Source organism: Papilio polytes, unplaced genomic scaffold (genome assembly GCF_000836215.1).
Source record: "Papilio polytes unplaced genomic scaffold, Ppol_1.0 DF821956.1, whole genome shotgun sequence".
Taxonomy (NCBI): Eukaryota; Metazoa; Arthropoda; class Insecta; order Lepidoptera; family Papilionidae; genus Papilio; species Papilio polytes.
The window spans coordinates 509,362-533,599 of NW_013527248.1; the positions used below are offsets into that span (position 1 = coordinate 509,362).

The 24,238-nt window shown below is 36.0% G+C and overlaps 3 protein-coding genes across 4 annotated transcripts; 1 reads left to right on the plus strand and 2 right to left on the minus strand.

Annotated features, from left to right (window-relative positions):
• Positions 1 to 3,025: 3,025 nt before the first annotated feature.
• Positions 3,026 to 14,292, minus strand: LOC106107637 (trypsin 5G1-like). Its single transcript, XM_013288579.1, has 10 exons — positions 14,059 to 14,292; positions 10,637 to 10,734; positions 9,966 to 10,063; positions 8,386 to 8,522; positions 7,736 to 7,887; positions 6,981 to 7,090; positions 6,316 to 6,468; positions 5,446 to 5,575; positions 3,713 to 3,844; positions 3,026 to 3,296 (listed from the first exon to the last, which is right to left on the minus strand). Exons 1-10 carry the CDS (start codon positions 14,120 to 14,122, stop codon positions 3,129 to 3,131), a joined length of 1,242 nt encoding a protein of 413 aa, XP_013144033.1. The 5' UTR covers positions 14,123 to 14,292; the 3' UTR covers positions 3,026 to 3,128.
• A 2,198-nt stretch (positions 14,293 to 16,490) lies between these two features.
• On the minus strand, positions 16,491 to 18,756 carry LOC106107639. The gene is made up of 4 exons (XM_013288582.1): positions 18,717 to 18,756; positions 18,411 to 18,476; positions 17,090 to 17,220; positions 16,491 to 17,009 (listed from the first exon to the last, which is right to left on the minus strand). The coding sequence occupies exons 1-4, from the start codon at positions 18,754 to 18,756 to the stop codon at positions 16,839 to 16,841; spliced, it is 408 nt and encodes a 135-aa protein (XP_013144036.1). The 3' UTR covers positions 16,491 to 16,838.
• Positions 18,757 to 21,056: 2,300 nt separating this feature from the next.
• On the plus strand, positions 21,057 to 23,882 carry LOC106107638 (zinc finger protein 431). Of its 2 annotated transcripts, none has more exons than XM_013288580.1 (3): positions 21,057 to 21,198; positions 21,274 to 21,417; positions 23,351 to 23,882. In XM_013288580.1, the coding sequence occupies exons 2-3, from the start codon at positions 21,344 to 21,346 to the stop codon at positions 23,811 to 23,813; spliced, it is 537 nt and encodes a 178-aa protein (XP_013144034.1). In that variant the 5' UTR covers positions 21,057 to 21,198; positions 21,274 to 21,343; the 3' UTR covers positions 23,814 to 23,882. The 2 variants fall into 2 exon arrangements, with proteins under 2 accessions (XP_013144034.1, XP_013144035.1); XM_013288581.1 differs by having other exon boundaries at positions 21,057 to 21,193.
• Positions 23,883 to 24,238: the final 356 nt, after the last annotated feature.

Below are 24,238 nucleotides of genomic sequence, written 5' to 3' on the forward strand. Positions count from 1 at the left end.
AGCGGACGGAATCGCTGGCGAAAGGTAGTATTATAAATGCGAAAGTTTAGATGGATGTTTGTTAGAGTTTGTAGCTTAAACGGCTGTACCGATTTCAATGAAATTTGGTATAGATGTAGAGAATAGTCTGGAAGAACACATAGGCTATTCACTTTTATTTTTTTTAATTCCAGGCAGATGTAGTCGCGTGCGAAAGCTAGTAAATTAATATAACAGTGAATACTGTCATTGGAATTTTATGTTGTCAAACTTGTTATCCTAACAAATTTGTTTTTTTAGGATAGGATTATAGGATGTTATAAAATAAACATATTACAACAGCTGAAAAACTGCTGTGACTATAACCGTTGAAATAACTGTTACAATAGTTAATATCGCTAAAATTTTTGCAAGTCAAATTGTTACCTGCCAAGATTTAAATACTACAGAATTATTAAGGAAACAACTAAATGTCGTCAAGTGTATGCCTGGTTTTTATAAAAAATACCTTAATATCTTTGTCTTAAAATCTAAAATCTATTTGTTTGCTATATAAGGAAAATTGCTACAGTTAATAAATTGCATGTCACTTCCATTTAGATAACAAGAGCGGGCAACAGTTGTGCGATTGTCGATTGTTTCGCAATTCAACTGTTTAGTTGCAACTAACGAGTAGTGTACCTCCATATAATCATAGGAATCAAAGCGAGACAACAGTTGTGCGATATTTTAGTCAAAGTCCGCGCTCTAATAGAGCGTTATATTACAATGAGTTTGGATGGATGTTTGTTAGAGTTTGTAGCCTAAACTACTAAACGGATGTTGATAAAATTTGACATAGATGTAGAGGATAGTCTGGAAGAACACAGGCTACTTGCTTTTGTTTTTTTAATTCCACGCTGACAGAGTCGCGGGCGACAGCTACTTTTTTTGAATTGCTAGTTAAGTGGTCGCCCATTGGTTGAAATTAGCTAATTATTTATAACGAGCTGTTGCCCGAGACTTCGTCCGCGTGTTATTAGAAAACATACGAACTATATAAATAACAAAAAGCTACGTATCCCTCGGGAACCGGACACCTCGGGGATGAAACTTATCCCATGTGTACTCCAGACTTTGCTTTACATCTGTGCCAAATTTCAATAAGATATGTTGAACCGTTGCAGAATGATCGAGCAAACATTAAAAAACTAAATTAATGAATCCCACGGGAACCGTAACTTATCCCGGGATAAAAAGTAGCCTTTGTGTTCTTCCAGACTATGCTCTAAACCTGTGCCCAATTTCATGGAGATCCGTTCAGCCGTTTAGGCTACAAACGCTAACAAACATCCATCCATCCATCTAAACTTTCGCATTTATAATATTAGTAAGATGGATATTTTTTATGTATAGTCAGGGTATCTAACGGTTACCTTAAAAACTGATCTCTTGAACGTTTTATATGCAATGAGAAGCGGAGCTATAAGAAATCATCATCATCACCACACTAATTAAAGACCTTTTCTCTTTACCACCCTTTTCTTATAAGGGAAGGGGAAGTGGATTTGACGGAGGAGGAGATACATAGAAGGGGAAATATCCTCTTTATGTGCATCTCCTCTTCTCGGATAAGGGTAAGCAACACATCTACAATTGCGGATGTCTATGAGGAGCGGTCGCTCCGCCATTTTGGCGGATTCAGGTGGCCGCTTGCTCGTTTGCTGACTGAGAGGCTCGGAGACTACCATAAGGGTGACTAGGACAGTCAACTGCACTACACACATATCTTTCTTCACCGATAAATGCGTCACGATGTTTTCCTTCACCGTAACGTTGGATAAATGTACATATGAAAAATCCAAAATCAAAAGTACACGTCAGGATTCGAACCCAAGACCTGTAGTTTCCAATTCAAGTGCTTCAACAACTGAGCCACCGACGCTCTTAAAAACATAGCAAAACTGTTGACTAGACAGGGCAAAGAGAAATGAAAGAAATATATAATTTACTTTAACATTTAATAAAAAATCATTGAAAAAAATGTAAAAATCATGGCATTTGTACAAAATTGTTTAGAAATAAATGCTTCTTTATTGATAACAATCAAAGTATTTGTCATCTCTTTTGCACTATTAGAAAAAGAAAGAGACAAATTCACGTTTACTTTCAGTTATAGAGCGGACGTTACGAGCATTTTCTTTTGTTTGAATAGAAATCGAGTGTTTCCTGTTGGACCGTTCGGCCTACAGATATCGACGTTTAGAGATTTTTTCTATTGGTTCGATTATTTATAGAGACTTAATCGACCCATTGGGAATTATTTTATCGGGTTGAACGGTCCAACGGGAAACATCCTCAAAATCGTACATATGATTTTATTAGGATATTTGCTATCAAATTGTCATTTTACTTATTTTAAATAACATTTCATATATTGTAATAAACCAGTTTTAACGTAATTTAGATTTCAACAAAGATGATTCTTCATTTTAATATAAGCCAGAAATTAAAAAAACTTAAGAGCGGTTTAGTCTCGCTTTGATTATTAACTTATGTATTTAGTTGTGCGATTAAACAGTTGGATTGCGAAACGATCGACAATCGCACAGTTGGTAGTTTAGTTGAAGGTGCACTATAGTCTGTCTAAATAAGATAGATTAGTTTGATAAATGACGCATATGAAGTATCGAATGCAATTTGTATGAAGGCTGACGTGCTTAGACAGGTATCGTAGTGACGAAACACGCAGCGAATTATGAACTATCGATATTCGGTTTAAATAATTATCGAACTCGAATAAAATTATTATTTTCTTAATAACTAATTTAGAGGACAATTCTAGTATTGATTATAGTGTAGAGAATTTAGCAATGACAGAAATAATAGCGAAATCAAATTCGATTACGTACGGCTGTAGTAGTAATAAACATTTATTTACTCTCATTATTTGTTATGGTCATTATTAATTTGAGAAAACAGTGTTTTTTAATTCATAAGTTATAACTATAAATCTATCGATTCCAACTTCTATAAGAATAAAAATCGAAAATCGATAAGATTCATGACTGATTTTACACAACCCATCCCTACTAAATTTGAAGTGAATTGTCAAACTAATCTAATTTATTTAGACACACTATAAAGCGAGATTCGATTTAAATTTTCGTTTATGGCCACACAATACTTTCAATCCATGGCACATAAGACAAAACTTTCGTATAAATTCCCGGCTCCCCAACGAAGCCGCAAGCTCTTCCGAAAGAAGTTACCCCAACCACAGTATACATGCAGTGGATTTTTGAATTCTTCAATTGTAGAGGGCCTCCGCTGTCACCCTGTTAAATGCAAATCAAATCAGAAACAGATCAAAGTCAGAAATTTTGATAATACGGAATATTCATGTATTTTTTTTTTCTTTTTTTAAACTTTTCTACTTATTAGATAACCAAAAAGAATATTGACTTATAAATATTCAACCATTGAGCTAAAGAAAAAAAATGAAATAATATTACGATCAGTTTAGTGCGGTTAAAACGCGACCGGAGTTAGCTTGAGGCACGTGACGTCAATCGTCACATTTCATTCGTTTCATTCTTCGTTGATCACATTCGCTCAGATGTCACTTCTAAGTCATTGAAAATATTGCTCTTTTAGCGATTTCAGATGACCTTATTTATTATTTATCTGTGAGAAAATGGGCTTTCTTTTTTCGGCCGGAGTCGCGGGCGAAAGCTAGTATTGCATTAATTACCTGACACGTGTCTTTCGACTTTTCCTTGTCGCCGTAACATATCTGTGTGTTGCCATTGAAGCCGTTCAACATAAGTCTCGTCGGCGGGAACAGTATAGCGCATTCTAGTTCAGAGAATTTGTTCAATATCACCTGAAAAAAATGCAGTCGAGGTATTTAATTTCGTACCCACTGTTTTTTGAAGAACTTAATAAGGAGTAATAATTAAATATCTTTAATATTGAAGTTTTTATAATCATATATCTTTATTTCTTACTCTCTATATAATACATTTTACAAGAATATAAAAATTAAAATAAAATATATTATATAAAAAATAGAAGTTCACCGGCTGCGGAATCCGATGACTCAAGCAACCAGTCCTGCAGAGACAGGAACCTCCTCACTATTCGTGCGGTTTCTAAAAAACCGCCTTTTGAATCGGGCCCTTAATCCAACTGTCTAGCGAGAGCTTCTTGAGGTGTTGGTCGAAGCTCTTCGCTATCAGCCCGTGTACCGAAACGACTATCGGAATAATGGTAGTCGATTTCATACGCCACATGGCGGTAATCTCGTGAGCCAAATCCAAATATTTTAATAGTTTTTCGTTTTCGGCTTTCACGAGATTCTCGTCATGTGGGATAGTGACATCGACTAACATTACACAACTCTCAGACCGATCTATTATTACTATATCAGGTCTATTGGCAGCAATAGTCCTGTCCGTAATAATAGATCGGTCCCAGTAGATCGTGATACGGCTATTTTCCAGAACTGGTGTAGGCTGATATTGGTAATATGGTACTTCAATATCAGCCTACACCAGTTACCTATATTGAAGTCATCTTTATTATTTTGATAAAATGTTACTAATCTGACTTATATTATAAATGCGAAAGTTTAGATGGATGGATGTTAGAGTTTGTAGCCTATACTGCTGAACGGATTTGGATGAAATTTGGTGTCGACGTAGAGGATAGTCTGGAAGAACACATAGGCTACTCACGCGGTCGGAGTTGCGGGCGAAAACTAGTTATATTATAAATACGAAAGTTTAAAAGGATGATTATTACATATTGCCGCATATACTCCTGAACGGATCTCGATGAAATTTAGTACAGATATAGAGTATAGTCTGGAACACATAGATTACTTGTTTTTGTTTTTTTTCACGTGGACGGAGTCGCTAGCGAAAGCTAGTATCATACAGTAGATTTATTTAAATGGGTTTGTTATGAATTTAAATTGACTATAGTTTGACAAATCTGACAAGACGTCTGTAAATTATGTATCGGTTCAAAATATCAGCTAATTTAGTTGAGCTGTGGCTCAACTTTTATTATAACTAGCTGTTCCCGTACGACTTCATCCGCATAAAATTATGAAAATTGTAATTTTATTGTTTACATCTGTCAAATTATCAATTACTAATGTCAAAATGACATGACATGATGACTATGGCAATCTTACTTCCTTGATGTTGGCAGCAACTTATGGTCTCTTTCCCACATTAGGGTTTTTATCCAAAATATTTAACACCTAAGTTTAATAGAGTGAAAATATATCGCCTAAAGCGTGTAAGTATAGGACTTTTTATTAAAGAATTATTTAAAAATATGCTGTGATTGCTGACATACGCCACAAAGTGTATTTACGCTTTATTATATAAGTATAAAAGTGTAGATATAACTAAGTACAAATTGAGTTAATCTGTGATTCTGATTTTCTTATGACCATGTCTACTTCTAGCCAACCTTCTGCAGCACATCAGCACTGGAGCCCCTGTTCTGTGTGGCTCCCCAGCCTGACGCTAGGGCCTTCGCATCATCAGCACTCGTGTCTACATGCAGACAAGCTGGGACTACCCTGTCACTTAATATTATTCTGAAATTAAACAATCTGCTGAGACACCTTGTAGTCTTTTATGTTCTTTGGCTGAGCTATCAGACTCGGTGGGTGAGGGGAAATCTTCAAAACCCCCTTCCTTCTGTTTGTTCCCACTAAAACCCACATCCACCATCTATTGCAATAGAAGGTTCCGGTATATCTGTGGAACTCTCCGGAAAATCATTGACGGACCTAACGAAGGAAGTTAGCAGCATGGTGCTGAAGGCCTTATGCAAATATGTACTCTTTACAGTATTTTATTATCTTTTTTGCATTTATATGGTTTAACTATTTCTAAGGAACCAAATTCCCTATAAGAAATAGAAAAATCATCATCACCAGCTCACTATACGTCGCCACCGAGGGGCTCGGAGCCTACCCTAAGTTAGTGACTAGGCCATAGTCAACCTGCACTGCGGGTTGACTTCACACATATCTTTGAATTTCTTCGCCGATATGTGCAGGCATCATGTTTTCCTTCACCATAAGAAATTCGGGTAAATTATGTACATATGAAAATTCGAAAAATCGAAAATCACAAATGCGAAAGTTTAGATGGTGGGATGGATGTTTGTTAGAGTTTGTAGCCTAAACGGCTGAAGGGATCTCGATGAAATTTGTCACAGATGTAGAGGATAGTCTGGAAGAACACATAGGCTACTCACTTTTGTTTTAATTCCACGCGGACGGAGTCGCGGGCGAAAGCTCGTAAATAAATAAATGGAAGATTTTCTTACTCAGTTTCTGTCTCCAATAACGCGATATCATTATATCTTTTAGGTGCTTTGTATTCCGGGTGTTTTATAATATTTTTGATTTTATATCGTTGAGATGCGTCCACGTGTTGGGTTCTGCTCAAAATTCCAACTAAAGCATACGTCACTGGACCACTAGAAAATAGAAATATATATATAAATATACGAATATTATAAATGCGAAAGTTTAGATGGATGTTTGTAACAGTTAGTAGCATAAACTGCTAAACGGATTTCAATGAAATTTGGTATAGATGTAGAGTATAGTCTGGAACAACACACGGGCTACTTTGTTTTTTTTTTATTAATACTACGTAGACGGAGTCGCGGGCGGAAGCTAGTGTTGTAAATGCGAAAGTTCAGATAGATGTTTGTTAGAGTTTGTAGCCTAAACAACTCAACGGATTTCGTCTGGAAGAACACATAGGCTACTTGCATTAGTTTTTTTAATCCCGCGCAGACGGAGTTGCAGGCGAAAGTTAGTCATTTTAACAATTGAACACGAGGTGTCACTAAATCTGACACTTAATACCTTTCAGAGGAAGTTTTGAAAAAAAATTTGATCACTGCCTCGTCTGTATATTGTTTAGAAGTCTATGGTTTTTTACTAAATCGCGGGCAATAACTAATACCAGTAAAATCCTTACTATTGTCTGCTAGAGGTACAATGTCCCGCTGTCAATATAAACCGCTCGCTGATAACAGAACCACCACACTGCCATTGTATTGAATCCAAGTTACCGAAACCGAGAAGAGCCTAAAGAAAAAAAACGCTCATGTTGTATGCCAAACGAGCGGCCACCTGAATTCGCCGAGAAAGTGGCGCGATCGCTACCCAGACAATATGCATATGACGCCAAATTGTACCTATATTTTTAATTATCTTACTAATCTTACTAATATTATAAATGCGAAAGTTTAGATGGATGGATGGATGGATGGATGGATGGATAGATGGATGGATGGATAGATTTTTGTTAGCGTTTGTAGCCTAAACGGCTGAACGGATCTCCATGAAATTTGGCACAGGTTTAGAGCATAGTCTGGAAGAACACATAGGCTACTTTTTATCCCGGGAATAGTTACGGTTCCCGTGGGATTCATTAAGTTTATTAATACTTACTCGATAATTCTGCAACGGTTCAACATATCTTATTGAAATTTGTCACAGATATAAAACAAAGTCTGGAGTACACATGGGATAAGGTTCATGCCTGAGAAATGTCAGGTTCCCGAGGGATACGGAGCTTTTTGTTATTTATATAGTTCGTATGTTTTCTCATACTACAGCTAGTTTCCAATATTTTTCAATTCCACATAAACGAAATTGCGAAGAAAAGCTACTTTTACATAAACAAAAATTACACAGATGTTTATACGTCTATTTGTTGGAAAACCTTACCATATGTGGGAATTCCTTATCAGCAGCATCCACACCGCCCACCACCAGCTGATCTGTCCTGTGATTGCAGCGATACGTGCGGGCCTTCTCTCCTGATAGAGAGTTTCCTTTCACACAAGGATATACTAACTTCTCCTGATATTCCAAACATTCTGAAAGTAAACAGTAATCGTTATTTGAAATGACGTGATGGGTTGAAAGTGAAAAAGTGAAACTTTTTCGGTCCGTCGGGTGAAACCTTGACAATATGTTGGGTGAAACCATGACAATATGTTGGGTGAAAACTTGTCAGTCAGTCGGTTGAAACTTTCAGAGTAAGTCGGGTGAAACCTTGTTGGTAAGTGGGGTAAAACCTTGTCGGTCCATCAGCTGCACCTTTGTCAATTCATCGGGTGAAAATTTGACATTTCGTCGGGTGAAACCTTGTTGTAAGTGGGGTAATACCTTGTCAGTCATATGTAACTTTAAACTTCTTTTCTTACCACGTTTGGGTCGTTTTAGCTTCCCGCTGTTTGTGTGTCAGTTGGGTGAAACCTTGTCAGTCAGTTGGGTGAAACTCTCGTACTCTTCCATACATCTCTATCAGCCTGAACATCTGAACTTCATTCTCTAGCATATCCTTTGCAACACATACTGCTTTCTATACTTACTGTCCCACGCCTTTTGCCCAGTTCTAGGTGACGTCAGATTTGACGGGATCGCCTCACATTCTCCACCCCCCGCTAAAGAGGGATCATTGAAGACATAATCATATACAGGCGGTACGAACTCCGTCGTCACTTTTGGTCTGGAAAATATTAATTTAATAATTACGAGTATATTAATAGAGCGTCGGTGGCTCAGTGGTTTAAGCACTTGACTTGTAATCTACAGGTCTTGGGTTCGAATCCCGCCGCCATGTACCAATGTGATTTTCGATTTTTTCGAATTTTCATATGTACATAATATACCCGACGTTCTTACGGTGAAGGAAAACATCGTGATGCAACCTGCACATATCGGCGAAGAAATTCAAAGATATGTGTGAAGTCAACCAACCCGCACTTGGCCAGCGTGGTTGACTATGGCCTAGTCACCCTAACCTTAGGGTAGGCTCCGAGCCCCTCGGTGGGGACGTATAGTGAGCTGGTGATGTGATGTGATGTGAGTATATTAAATAGACGTCAGGCTTAAAAAATCATCATCATCATCAACACCACCTCACCGAGGGGCTCGTAGTCTACCCCAAATTAAGGGTGACTAGGCTATAGTCAACCACGCTGCTGCGAGTTGACTTCACACATAACTTTGAATTTCTTCGCTGAGTGCATCACGTTTCCTTCACCAGAACTTCGGGTAAATTATCTACATATGTATTTCAAAAATCACATTGGTTGGCGGGATTCGAACCCAAGAACTGTAGGTTACAAGTCAAGTGCCACCGCTCTGTAAAATATTAAAAGCTGTATATGTGCTGCGTTAAAGGTTAGCGTGGAATGGATTTACGAGTGTATGGAGAATACCAGAAAGTGCTAGAAGACAGAAGAAAGTAAGTATGTATTGTGTGAAAGAACTCAAGGGAGTGGATACAGATATGACGGCTGATAGAGATGTATGGAACATACTGTGCCGACCCTCTAGGGACAAAGGATTGATGATGAATGATTAGATTAATTAATCTTTTATTTCCACACAAAGTTTGAGAAATCAGATTAAGGGCCTGTCCTACCAAATTGTAAATTGTAACAATCCAACGTGTAAAATATGTGATGGAAATATCTGATTTTGTTCTCTTTACTGACAGTGACTTCATTGAGCTATCTGAGCCTCTATCAGCCAGTTGTGGGACAAACCCTAAATCTCGTGCCACTTTTAATAGATAAGAATTTTAATGCTATTGTGAATGTCCAAAGGGAAATAAGTTTAACTATCGATAGACGAAGCTTCAACTCAGTAGAAAACATACGTGAAAGCAATTCCGCGTTTCATCTGTTGAGTGTGGTGAGTGTGAGGGGAGATCCAAAGAAGGATTAGATGAGAAAGTGGATTTAACGGTGGAGGAAACGCACAAGAAGGAGAAATATCCTCTTTATGTGCGTCTCCTCCGTTGATTTAGGGTAGGCAACGCATCTGCAATTGCGGATGTCTATGGGCAGCGGTCTCTTCACTATTTTGGCGGATTTAGATGGCCGCTTCCTCGTCGCCATCTTCTTGTATAAAAAAGGTTTGTGAACTGAAGGATAAGACGTACTTTTTAGTGGAGGTGGTAAGTACAGGCGGAGCTGCTGTCGTCGCCGGCGCACCATCCAAACAACAAACAATTGAATCCATACCACGGAAAGAGCATATCTGAGAAAAACATACTAATATAATAAATGCGAAAGTTCAGATGTTTGTACGATTTTGTAGCCTAAACTGAACAGATCTCTATGTAATTTGGCATAGATGTAGAGTAGACTGGAAGAAAACATAGGGTAATATTAGACAACTTATTTAATTGTTACTGTCGCTTTTAACTCAGAGCAATACTTTTCGCCTGACTCAAGTTACGCGCCAATCTATCCATACTTCTAGTGACATTGACAGCTGTCAGCTAGGGACGTGCCGTTTATGCCGATAATCTAGAGTTGCGCCAATTCTATAGCACGGTACTAATTTTATTCCTGACAGTACTTAGACCGCACATACCTTTGATTAAACTATTGCACGACTGTTGGCTAAACCACACAGAAGGTCTACTCGATTTTTAGTTGTGCAACTAAACAATTGAAGGCTGCGAAACAATCGACAATCGCAGAACAATTTGCGATAGTTTGCGTGCGTGGTTTAAAATCACAAATTTACAGACTTGTGTACAAATGACAGTGAAGGAGCCGCGACATGAAGTCTATACCCATCCTTTTGGGTAGCAAGTTGTCTTACCTTCGGTGGAATTCTATTCTTTATATCTCTGATTGCAGATTGACATCTATCAAGCACCTTGCAAGTACCAGTTGCGCCATTTACCTTGCATACTTCACCTGAAAGAAGAATGAATCAGTATTAAGCCAGGAAAGGTACAAGTAGTTTATAAAATACCCTTGTGTTATGTTCGTAAGATACGGGTTTCTTACCACGATTGGATTGTTTTAGCTCCTGATATTTCGGCACAGTTGCATGCGCCATGTTCACGGGCTGACTGAAGTGATACGGTAGTGTGAAAAAAAAGAGAGTTACACGAAGCTATATCGGTCTACTTCTTTATTTGTGCCGAAATATCTGGAGCTAAAACAATTCAATCGTAGTAAGAAACCCGTATCTTACGAACATTATGTTTGTAAAAACCACGACAGTTTAAAGTTATATACCCTAGTTGTCTACCTTCTCCTGTCCCATTGGGTTGTCTGTAAGAAATTACAGCAATAAGGCTGCCCTTGCACATCTTGTCTTAGCTTTTAAGTATATGTTTATGTAACTTTTGTGCAACAGAATAAATAAATAACTTGATTTATTTACTAGCTATGCCCGTGCGACTTCATCCGCATAAAAATATAAATTCGTTTTTGTTTACATTTGTCAAATTATCAATTGCAAATGTCAAAATGACATGACATTATGACACACCATGGCAACCTTGCTTCCTTGATGTTGGTAACAACTTATGGTCTCTTTCCCACATTAGGGTATCCAAAATATTTACCCCCTAAGTAATATATAGTCTAAAGCGTGACGTAAGTGTAGGGCTTTTTATTAGAAAAAAAATAATTAATCAAAAGTATGCTGTAGTTGCTGGCATCTTAGGCAACAAAAAAGTCTGTGTATAATAGTATAGATATGCCCTAAGGCATGAGTGAACACTTTCTAACAGCGGTAGTGCCCGCTTTAACATCTTCGCACTTTCGGGTCGGCACACCCGGTGTACCACGACCACAAACACAGGCGTAAAATGGGAACATTTCCGCGTAGTCTGAAGACTGTACCGGATGCCCAATTAAAGTCCTTTTTCCCACCATCTTATACGAAAAGGATGGGAAGGGGGCGTAGATATAATGATGCAGGACGCATATGAAGAGAAAAATATCCTAGTTATGTGCGTCTTCTCCTCCGTTGATGAAGGGTAGACAACGCAAACGATATTGCGAATATTTATGGGCAGTCGCTTCGCCATTTTGGCGGATTCAGGTGTTGATAAAAAAAAATCAAAAACATTAGACTATAGTTTGTCTAAATAAGATAGATTAGTTTGATAAATGACGCATATGAAGTATCGAATTATTGTATGAAGTCAAATGCCGTACTTAGACAGGTATCGTAGTGACAAAACACGCAGAGAACAATTATGTACTATCGATATTCGGTTTAAATAATTATCGAACTCAACAAAAATTATTATTTTCTTATTAACTAATTTATAGAACAATTCTAGTACTGATAATAGTGTAGAGAATTTGGCAATGACAGAAACAATAGCGAAATCCAATTCGATTACGTACGGCTGTAGTAGTAATAAATATTTATTTACTGTCATTATTTGTTATGGTCGTTATTAATTTGAGAAAACAGTATTTTTTTATTAATTCGTAAGTTATAAATTGTCAAACTAATCTATCTTATTTAGACAAACTATAGTAAGTTTTAGTTGCCAACGGTTCGCTATTTTAACATCAGACTGGTTTGTCATTCGCCATCTATAAAAAGTAGACGAGAATATAAGGTTGTCTGTATAAAATCTGGTTTTGTTAATAATTTTACATCCCAAGGTCAGATTTCGGATTTAAATACCAACATTAATCACATAACGTATTATGTTTTATTACCTTTGATTTATTCAACCAAATAATCTATAATACTAATATCATAAATGCGAAACTTTAGATGTATGTTTGTTAGAGTTTGTAGCCTAAACTGCTGAACGGATTTCGAAGAAATCTGGTATAGATGTAAATGATAGTCTGGAAGAACACATAGGCTATTCACTTTTGTTTTTTTTTAATACCACGCAGACGGAGTCGCGAGCGAAAGCTAGTATTACATATTTAGTTGAATTTTGAAATAACCTCAAACTTTGAGGAAAACCTTAAGAATATTACGTCAGTTTGTTATTTTCCTCGACATTAATTAAGACATAGTTACTATATTTGAAGCTATACATTTTTTTATAATATAAGGTGGCAAACGAGCAAACGGCCTGAATCCACCGAAATGGAAAGCGACCGCTACCCATAAATATCCGCAATTGCAGACGCGTTGCCTACCCTTCATTGACAGTGGAGACGCATTTAAACAGATTTCCCCCTTCCTATGTGTCTCCTCCACCGTCAAATCCACTTTTCCTTCCCATCCTTTTCTGTTATGGAAAAAGTGGAAAGGGAAAGGTACTAAAATTAAGCCTCCGGCACCACACTTATCAGACTGTACGCGGAATTGCTTCCATTTCACGCCTGTTTTCTGTGTGGTCGTGGTATTACACCGGACGAGCCGGCCCATTCGTGCGAAGATGTTAAAGCGGGCACTACCACTGTCTAAACTACCTTTTAAACTATATTAGGATTTGACAATCGTATTCTTAGAGTTAACAGTTTGCCAAGTCTTTACTGAATTACGTCACGGAAGACAGAGCGTAATAAGGCACAATTTGGCAGCCAGGGCAAACACAAAACAGTGGTAGAACCCGCTTTAACATCTTCGCACTGTAGTGCTCGCCAGCAATACCACGACCACACAGAAGACAGGCGTCAAGTGGAAGTAATTCCGCATACAATCTAATGAGTGTGACGGCCTACTTTTGCTCCCTTTCACTTTCCACCCTATTTTAAGAAGAAAGGATAGGAAGGAAATGTGGATTGGACGGTGGAGGAAACGCATAGGAAGGGAAAATCGTGTTTATGCGTGTCTTCTCTGTCAAGGGTAACCAATCTGCAAATGCTGACGTCTATGGATAGTTCGATATTTCGGAGGATTCAAGTGACCGCTTCGTCGTTAGCCACCTTATGGTTAATTAAAAATTGTTAAAACCGCCTAAAATGCTAGAAAAAGGGCGCCCTAGCTCGCTTGTCTTACGTTCCCAGTATATTTCAGTAATGTTAACTTTATGCCGCTTTTATTTGTAAGTTCTTACTAATATTATAAATGCAATAATTTAGATGAATGGATGGATGTTAGAGTTTGTAGCCTAAACGGCTACATGGATGTATATGATTTGGTATAAATATAGAGGAAGAACGCATAGGCTACTTAATATCGTTTATTTCTATTCACGCGAATGGAATCGCGGGCGTAAGCTAGTTACTTTTAATTTTAGTGACAATGAAATGTCAAATGATGCTGTCTCTATTTACATAAATGATATGAGCGAGATAGCTTACCTTCGAACTGTCCATTTGTAAACGCGAATAAAAATAAAAAACCCACCGGAATTACCCGCTTCATTATCTAGCACAGAAACTAATAAAACAAAAGGAAAATCACATCAGATATAAGAAATAGAAACCGCAAACAGGTTTTGTATATTATTTTAGGTTATTAACCTAACTTGTTTTTTTTTTTAATTTGTTTAAATACGTGCGTTTGCAAACACAGCCACCGAGAGAATAACAAGAAGTTATCAATGCAATTATCCGACCAATGTCACCGATAGACTAAACATTTCGTTGTTCATTAACTTTCCTAGACTTCAAATTAAAATGACTCGTACTAATCTATCTATACTATTATAATAAAGCGTAAACACACACTCCTTTGTTTAATTCTTTTTTTAATAAAAAGCCCTACGCTTACGTCACGCTTTAGGCTATATATTTTCACGCCATTAAACTTAGGGGTAAATATTTTGGATAAAAACCCCAATGTGGGAAAAAGACCATAAGTTGCTGCCAACATCAAGAAAGCAAGATTGCCATGGTTTGTCATATAATGTCATTTTGACATTTGCTATTGAAAATTTGACACATGTAAACAATAAAATAAAATGTTCATAATGTCATACGGATGAAGCCGCACGGGAACAGCTAGTTTCATTATAACTTGTGTAAATATTTTTAATTAACACTAGGTGTTGACCGCGACTCGACTTAAATAACAAAAAAATGCTTTGTTACACACAGATAAATTAACTTTATAATGGTGAAATTTTAAAATCGACCCAGTAATTTCAATACATACAAAATACAAATCTATTTTCTTAAAAAGTTCAGATATTCCATTTGCAGTAAAATGTAGAAAATTTAATATCTTTATATTTGCACAAATAACTTTTATTATCATATTTTTAGATATTTTGATACAAATGATTTTAAAAAAATATGGACGATTGGCCATATCAACAATACTTATAATAAAGAAGGCCTAATTTTAATACCTTTTTCTTTCCACCCTTTTCTTAAGTGGGAAGGATGGGAAGGAAAAGTGGAATTGACGGTAAAGGAGACGCATAGGGGAAATGTCTTCTTTATGTGCGTCTCCTCCTCCGTCAATTAACGCATCTGCAATTGCGGATGTTTATGGGCAGTGGTCGCTTTCCATTTCGGTGGATTCAGGTGGCCGCTTGCTCGTTTGCCACCTAATGTTAAAAATAAAAATAAAAAAAATAATTGTTAATTACTTTAAAACTAACACAATGCAAAAGATATCGACCGTTCCATGGTGATGACTAGAAAGGTACTGAGCTACTGAGCTGAGCGAGGGGGCCATCATCGTAGGGTGATGGGAGGGGTTTAACATCTGACCCCTCCCTACACATGTCGAGCCCCTACCAAGGGGCTCCCCCAAGCCGGGTCGTGGATAAACTAACGTAGATGCCACGGCCCGGTTGGGCGAAGGAGAACACCGCGGGGTTTAGTGGGTAGTCCGGCCGGGAGTCCCACACGAAACCGTCCTTGCTACCTCCGCAGCATGGACGGTGAAGTGCGTAAATGCATTCCCCGCGACAACAAAAAAAAAACTGAGCTTCTGAGCGATTGACGGACTGTCGGACTGAGCGCTGTGCAACTCCTTGCTAGTGTTTTAAAAGACTACCCCCCCTTTTTTCCTTCCGTTTTAACTAAATTAGACCACATTATTATACACATTATTATTTAATAAAAGGCAAGTTTGTTTGACAAAACAATTTTAGACTGTCATTTGTTTTTTTAAGTCACGTCTAGTCTACAAACCGCGTTAATTCACAAACGTTCGGCAACATAACGACTGTTTGTAAGCAATCCATGTTTCATGCAGAATATATTAGAGAAAACATTTTCTGTCAATATGTACATCTCATACATAGCCGGTTTCTCAGCTACGTTTAACTATTCGTTAATGTTTTTTAATTCGATAAATTAATTAAATGCGTTTCCGAACGTAACTTTAGTTTTAAGCCATCGAATTCAAACCTAAAAATCGATAGGTAATAACCAAACAAGTGGAAACTTCAAACTCAGCCTTAATAATAGAGTTTTTGGTTTTATAAAATTAATTTGAGGTTAGCTTTTACCGTAAAAGGAAAAATATACATAGTCGTAGAGAGCTGCGCTGCGCTCGCTCGGCCTTTTTAAAACGTTGACTCCGTGTAACGCCGACAGGCGGCGCTGGCTTTACGTAGTACTCTTTACTGCTGCAATGTCGCTAGTGTTGTGATGATGGCGCTCTTATCGCCATAATGGCGCTAGTGTTGCATCGATTCCGACACATATGAAGTTTAAAAACTGTTAGGTTTTTAATTAAACCAAAAAGTAATTATATCAATATTTTAATAACTTCTTCAACATTTTTTTCTTATAATTAGATATACAATAAGGGATAGAATTTTATATCCGTCCAGCCTAACAGATATAAGATTCTATAGTACGACTTTTGACCCGGTCAAACCAAATGTTAGCTCACTAGCGCCATCATTTCAAAGTGCCGCATGATACTTTTAACACATTGAAAGGATGGGCTATAAAATATGGTATTTTGTGACTATTTTTAATTCGCCATTTCAACGCTGATTTTTATTTTATTCCATTTTCTATTACACTATAAGTTTTATTTATTTTGTGACAGAAATTATAACGATAACAGCGCCACCCAGAGCCAAAGTCGTACGCAAAATACTGTCCGAACGTCACAATTGCTTTTGCCTAAAATCACCACAGATTATATACAGTATTGCAGCTTCTGTCATTATTTAAACGTCATAGTTCGCGTCTAACCTATTACCGACCGTATCGTCATACAAATAAGGCTTGAAATCGCTTAGAAGGGTATTTTCCCTCCATTCTTCTGGAATTTCTAATACAACAATTGGTAGTGTTTTCTGAATTCTCTCCGATTTTATATCTTCATGATTTTGTTGCAACTGGAACACACGAAATTATTTATTTAATATTTTAGATTATTTATTTTTAAGTTGATAATAATGACTGTAGTTAAATTTACCTTAACATGGTCAGGTCCTCGTTTCCTCCTCAAGTAATTGAAACAGCAAGCCCTGAAGTGACGAGTGCCGCACGCCGCCGCGCACTCACTCCCACACGAATCACACGACAAGCCAGCAGCCAGTAAATTACCTGAGAAACAATCAGTTCCTTTACAGTCAGTCTTCTATAGACTTCAATCCCTGCCATAAACTGTTCTTATCGAATTTCAAAAATACATTTATACTGGCTTACGAATAGACGCACACTTTTTATGCGATTGTCGATTGTTTTTCAGTCTTCAACTTTTTAGTTGCACAACTAAAAATCGCTTAGTGTACCTCCATATAGGGATCAAAGCGAGACTATAGTGTGTCTAAATAATTTAGATTAGTTTGACAATTCATTTCATATTTAGTAGGGATGGGTTGTGTAATCAGTCATGAATCTTATCGATATTCGATTTTTAATCTTATAGAAGATGGAATCGATAGAATTATAGTTATAACTTATAAATATAAAAAAACACTGTTTTCTAAAATTAATAATGACCATAACAAACAATGAGAGTAAATAAATGTTTATTACTACTACAGCTGTACGTAATCCAATTGGATTTCGCTTTTTTTTCTGTCATCGCTAAATTCTCTACACTATAATCAATACTAAAATTGTCCTCTAAATTAGTTAATAAGAAAATAATAATTTTAGTCGAGTTCGATAATTATTTAAACCGAATATCGATAGTTCATAATTGTTCGCTGCGTGTTTGTTTCGTCACTACGATACCTGTCTATTAAGTACGGCATTTACCTTCATACAAATTGAATTCGATACTTCATATGCGTCATTTATCAAACTAACCTATCTTATTTAGACAAACTATAAACAGTTATGCGATAGTTTAGTTAAAGGTGTGCGCGCTCTAAAGAAAACAATGCGATGCAACCTGATATTGCACGGTAATTTTACAGTATAGGTGTTTGTGCTCGCTTAGGGTCGTTGGTGAATATTGGCTAAGGCGTAATCACTAACTAAAAGTACTACGGGCGTATTAACCAAGGCTTGGTTAGAACTTAAAGGCAACTAGGAGGTTGACTGAGTCTAGCCCTGACTATAAACAGTAAAGGCGTGTTGAACAAGGCGTAGTTACTAACTTAAAGGCAACTGGGAGGTTGACTGAGGCCAGCCTTGACTTCGAACAGTAAAGGCGTGTTAACTGAAACCTGTGGGTAGTGGAGTGCTGACTCTTACTAACTTAGAACATAAAGTTGACTAAGGCCTTTCCACTGATTTAATACAGGCTGGAACACCCATATTGAGGACCTAAAATAATGATGTACCTGTTCTGAAGTCCTCTGATGATGAAGCTTCCTTTTTTTGCCTTCTTGTATCGGCCTGCGACCACGCTACAAAACAATACTTATAAATAAACAAGCAAATGGCAACACAGGAGAGAAAAACTACAGATGCTTTGTAAGCCTTTTTAAAATTAGTTTTATTGCTGATACTTTATTATTTAAATTAGCAAATAGACATAAGACATAATAATTAAGAACCAAAGTCCAAAAAAGTTAAAAATCTGTATAAAATTAATATTTGCTTCTAATTACTACATAAGGCTGAAAATAATTATATTTCTAACTCACCTATAAGCATCAAAGAAACGATAGCTGTAATTTTACGCATTTTTATAGTTAAAACGGAACGTAATTCGCGCCAAATTTGACAGCTGCAAGATGGCTGCCGGACTGCGAACATCAGAATGAAAGCAAGACGCCATTCCAGCCTTTTTATATGGACCAAAGTTTACCTAAGTTGTAGGAGGGAAGACGTGAGTTAAATAAATAATTGTTGTTACTTATTTTCATGCATTTTTAGCTCCTTTGAAGTGGTTAATAGGTTTTTGCTGCCGTCTTTAGGTTATTTTCGAGTCTATACAATATTGACTTGTAATAGATTATTTAACTAAACAAATATTATGTACTTAGTCTTTAAATCGTGACTATGGGAGCCCCTTAGTGCAGAAGTTAATTGCTGTTCACAAGAAAAATACTTTTTAACTTTTGGGGAACAGATAATGATTTAAAATGATTTTAAACTGTGTTCCTGCAACTGCAGGAGCTGTTTTTACGAGAAGTTTCTCGTAAAAACTGCTCAGTTATAAAGACATAAACCTTACAAATATTATAAATGCGAAAATTTGGATGGATGGATGGATGGGTGTTTGTTAGAATTTGAAGCCTAAACGGCTGAATAGATATCGCTCGATAAAGTTTGGCATATACGTAGAGTATAGTCTGGAAGAACACATAGGTTACTCACTTTTTTTTACATCCACGCGGACGGAGTCTCGAGCGCAAGCTAGTATTCTATAACTTTAGTATTTAAGTATAAAAAAAATTACAAGTGAAATTAAATTATATCCCACTAGAACCCTACTTGTTACTTCTTACCGGACTTCCTTGTTTGTCTTTAACTACTACGGGGAAAAAAAATTATCGAATGACACCCCACACGTCAAAATTGGTTCGCTTGTTAAGGATTTTCCATATGAACACTACCCTTCTGTGAGTGGGGCAAACCGAGTAGTTTATCTGCGACATCCCTGGGAAAGTACGTGATGCCACGACCGGTGATTAGGGTTAAATACTTCGTGAGACAATTTTTATTACACTATTAATATGAAAAAGTATTAATAAAACGTTTTTTAATGACCACCCTTTAAGGAAATAACGGGAAATTATATGTTTGTATCAGTTTCATTACACGCAGACGAAGTGTGGCTTGTTCATATTCAAGGAAATTTTCGATTCAAAGTTTTCCAATAAAAATGTTAAAACTTCACCAGACCACGTCTCCTGTTTGAAATTAATTTATCGTAAAGATCAATGTACCGACAGAGAGATTTTATATATCTATACTAATATAATAAAAAGTATTTTTAAATTATTGTTTTTTTTTTAAATAACCCCCCACGCAGGTCTATTGCTAATTGACTTCACACATGTCTTTGAATTTCGTCACAGATATGTACCACATGATGTTTTATCAAATATCTATCTATACTATTATAATAAAGCGTAAACACACCCTTCTTTGTTGCCTAAGATGTCAGCAATTGACACTTTAATGAAAAGCCCGACTCTTACGCCACGCTTAAGGCTAATTATTTCACCCATTAAAATTTAGGGGTAAATATTTCGGATAAAAACTCTAATGTGGGAAAGAGACCATAAGTTGCTGCCAACATCAAGGAAGCAAGATTGCCAAGGCTTGTAATGTGATAATTTGACAAATGTAAACAATAAAATAAATTTTTCATAATTTCATGCGGATGAAGTCGCACGGGAACAGCTAGTTACTAAATAATTTCTTTTAATATCCTTAATCCCGTCTGATATTCAATCCTAAGTTAATAATATATCTTCAACTATATCTTCTTGTCTATACATAACTCAGACTACAACAGAGTACTTTATTTGCAGAGCTATCAGAGTGAAAGTGTGAATAAATAAAGGATCTTTATAATCTAAAACTGTATATTATTTCTAAATGGGATAAGAAATACTGTTGAAATATTTGGATAAAGTTATTGTAATACTAGCTTTTCTCGCGACTTCGTCGTTGTGAAATTAAAAAAATAAAAAGAAATATAGCTTTTATTACTAACAGATAAATTCCCTTTCTCAGTGACAAATTTTTTTAAATCGGCCCAGTAGTTTTTGAGTTATTTCAATACATACAAAAATAAAAATCTTTCTTCTTTATTATATTAGTTGTAATATGAATTTGTATTATCAAACAAGTTTCATTATATTTTCTATCTTTACACAAAATCTCACAGAGGGGCTCAAAGGGAGAGTTAGGGAAGTAGAGAAGATTTACTTTCTTTCAGTAAACTGTTCGATTCGTTCTTTTTGTGAGTATTTTTTATCTGTAAACAAAATCATGTTTTTAATCTGTTATCAAGTGGCATTGTCAATGTCAAGTACAATGTCAATCAAAAAGTCGCTTGTATGAAAATAAACAAATTAAAATACCTACGGAATAATTACGATAAAAATACATTATCATGTAACTTATTACCTCAACATTTAGTAAAAACTTGTCCTAAAATAAACTTGTGAGGTAAGCTTTTTATTTTATTTGTAATTAAAAAGTTTTATTGTAAATTCAAGACAAACAAATCTTCATCTTTTTAAGGTCGGAAGTGAAGGCCTTTGATGCTAGTCGTTAGCAAGTTTATATTATTTCATAATTATAGTTATACAAAATGGCTGAAACAGAACAAGTGATTAAATCTGAAATTATAGAAATATCAGATGATGAGAAACAAGAACCTAAAAAGTAGGTAAGGCTTACTTCCTAATAGTATATAAACATGTTAATATAAATAGTAATCTAATGGTATTGAAAAAGATAACAAACTTTTTCAAACAATTTTCCCATTATAAGACTACTAGCTTTTGTCCATAACTCCATCAGAATTAAAAAAAAAAAACTAAAGTGAGTAGTCTATGTGCTCTTCTAGACTATCCTCTACATCTATACCAAATTTCATCGAGATCCATTCAGCAGTTTAGGCTACAAACTGTAACAAACATCCATCTAAACTTTCGCATTTATAATATTAGTATGATATATGGTCAAGCAATAAGTAATAAATATCATGCTGGCCGCCAAGAAAGCCATAGAACATATTTTTTAATTAAGGAATGTAATTCGAATGCAGAGAAAAATGTGACGTGAGCGATGTAACCATATTTGTTTGTATTAAATGCCTTTTTATCAATTTATGTGAATAGTTTGTGTGTTTTTATCAAATAAAGAAGAATTTATCAATGGTACTAGTTTACATTTAATCAATATACAGACATTTTTGCATCAATTTAAACATTAAAATGTACCAATGTAAATTGTCGTAGGCATGTGTATTATACTTATTTATTTATTTATAATATAAGGTAGCAAACAAGCAAGCGGTCAGCTAAATCCACCAAAATGAAAAGCGACCGATGCCCATAAACATCCACAATTGCAGCGTTGCCTACCCTTCATTGACAGAGGAGATGCACATAAAGAGGAAATTTCCCTTTCTTATGTGTCACCTCCATGATCAAATCCACTTTTCATTCCCATCCTTTCTTCTTAAGAAAGGAAATGTTGAATAACACCTGCCTATTTATGAAACAAATATTGCTAGTATCTTATAAATATTTACTTATTGCCCTATGTCCCCAAAGTAGAGAAGAGGTTATCCACAGTGTACCAGCTTATTCTATCCTGGCTTCTGTGTTTGGTGAGGTCATAACAGCCTTCATGATATTATATTTGTGAATGATTTAAAAATCAAATTTAAGGAATTATTGAACTGACGAGAAATTACATTCCATTTGTATCTTTAGAGCAGGGATGTTGCGGATGTTGATTTTTTCACATCCGCGGATGCGAATGCGGATGCGGAGTTTTGAGGGCTCACATCCGCGGATGCAGATGCGGATGCGGATGTTAAGATAATATGTAAACCGTCATTATCATCATCATAATTTCAGCCTTTATTATTAATATTTATATTTTTATTGTAATTAATCAAACATTAGTATAATTATATTAAACACCTATTGGTAAATTAGTAATTAAAATTTAAAATAGGAGCATTGTACTTAATGAACAGGAGTATTGGTGCCTTTTCTGGTTCAAGGCGATTACGCAGAGGTTCATAAATTAAGCCCGGGCTACTAAATACTTGTTCGCTAGGAACACTGCCCGGCTACTTGCATGATATTCGCATCCGCATGAACATCCGCACTGATTAATGCGGATGCGGATGCAGATGCAGATGTCCAAATCTATGCGGAAGTTCCGCATTTGCGGATGCGGATGCGGATATTCGCAACATCCCTACTTTAGAGTGTGCAACTTTGACTAAACTATCCCACAACTGTGCGATTGTTTCGTAGCCAACTGTTTAGTTGCACAACTAACAATTGAGTAGTGTACCTCCATACAAGCTCATAGGAATCAAGAAAACAGTTGTGCGAGAGCTTAGTTTCAGTTGTCCACTGTGTTGCGTTTGTTAACAGTAGAACCTCGATAAGTTAAAGTGCAAGGGAAACACAAAATATTTTAAGTTATAGAGGTTTTAAGTTATCAAGGGTCTATGTTGTAGGTTTTGGACTCTGATGGGAAGGGAACATATTATTTTCTGAAGTTATAGAGGTTTTTAAGTTATCGAGGTTTGAGTTATCGAGGTTTTACTTTTATTATGTCATATTTACAGAAGAAAACGTAGAGAAACAATAAAAAAAGACCCAATACCATGTGACCAGTGTAACAAGAGCTTTCAGACGGGTTACGAGTTGAAAAAACATAAACGAACACATACTGGAGAGAGACCTTATATGTGTACCGCTTGTGGGAAAACTTACACCCAATTGGGGCATTTAAGGATACATGTTTTGTCCCATAATGGGATAAAAAACTTTACCTGTACACAATGTAGTGCAGCGTTTTATAGGAAAGCAGATTTAGATCGTCACGAGAGAGTACATAATGGTGTGAAACCACATCAGTGTGAAATTTGCTCGAAAAGTTTTACGCAGAAGAATAATATGGTTATGCATTTTAAAATGCACCTCGGGGATAAGCCTCATAAATGTTTAATTTGTCCAAAAAGTTTTATTACCAGAAGTAAATTGACTCAGCATTCGAAGAGACATCAGAGAGGAAAGATAAAAGATTGAATGAAATTGTTAAGGGAATTATACTAATATTGTAAACTAGTTTTTACAAGTATGGAATTAAGAAATATTTTAAGTAGATTGTGTTCTTCCGAACTCTAATCCATATCTGTGACTTTCTTAAAAAATTAGCAAAATATTTCTACAAAAAAAGTGTTTTGATTAATCTGTGAAAATACAAAATAAAGGATAAATATAAGCGCCTACTGTAATACAATAGCAAAATCTTTATGTTAAAATTGCTATTTTTTAATAAAAGGCGTTATTATTTCTTATACTGTTATATGTAACAAGATCTGGTGCTATTTTTAATATTAAAATTACCTATTTAAGTACAAAATATTTGTTTTATTTCCTACCGGAACTTCGAATAGAGGGAATATTATATCTCTATAATAAAAGTGATCGAATGTATGCCAGGTAGGTAC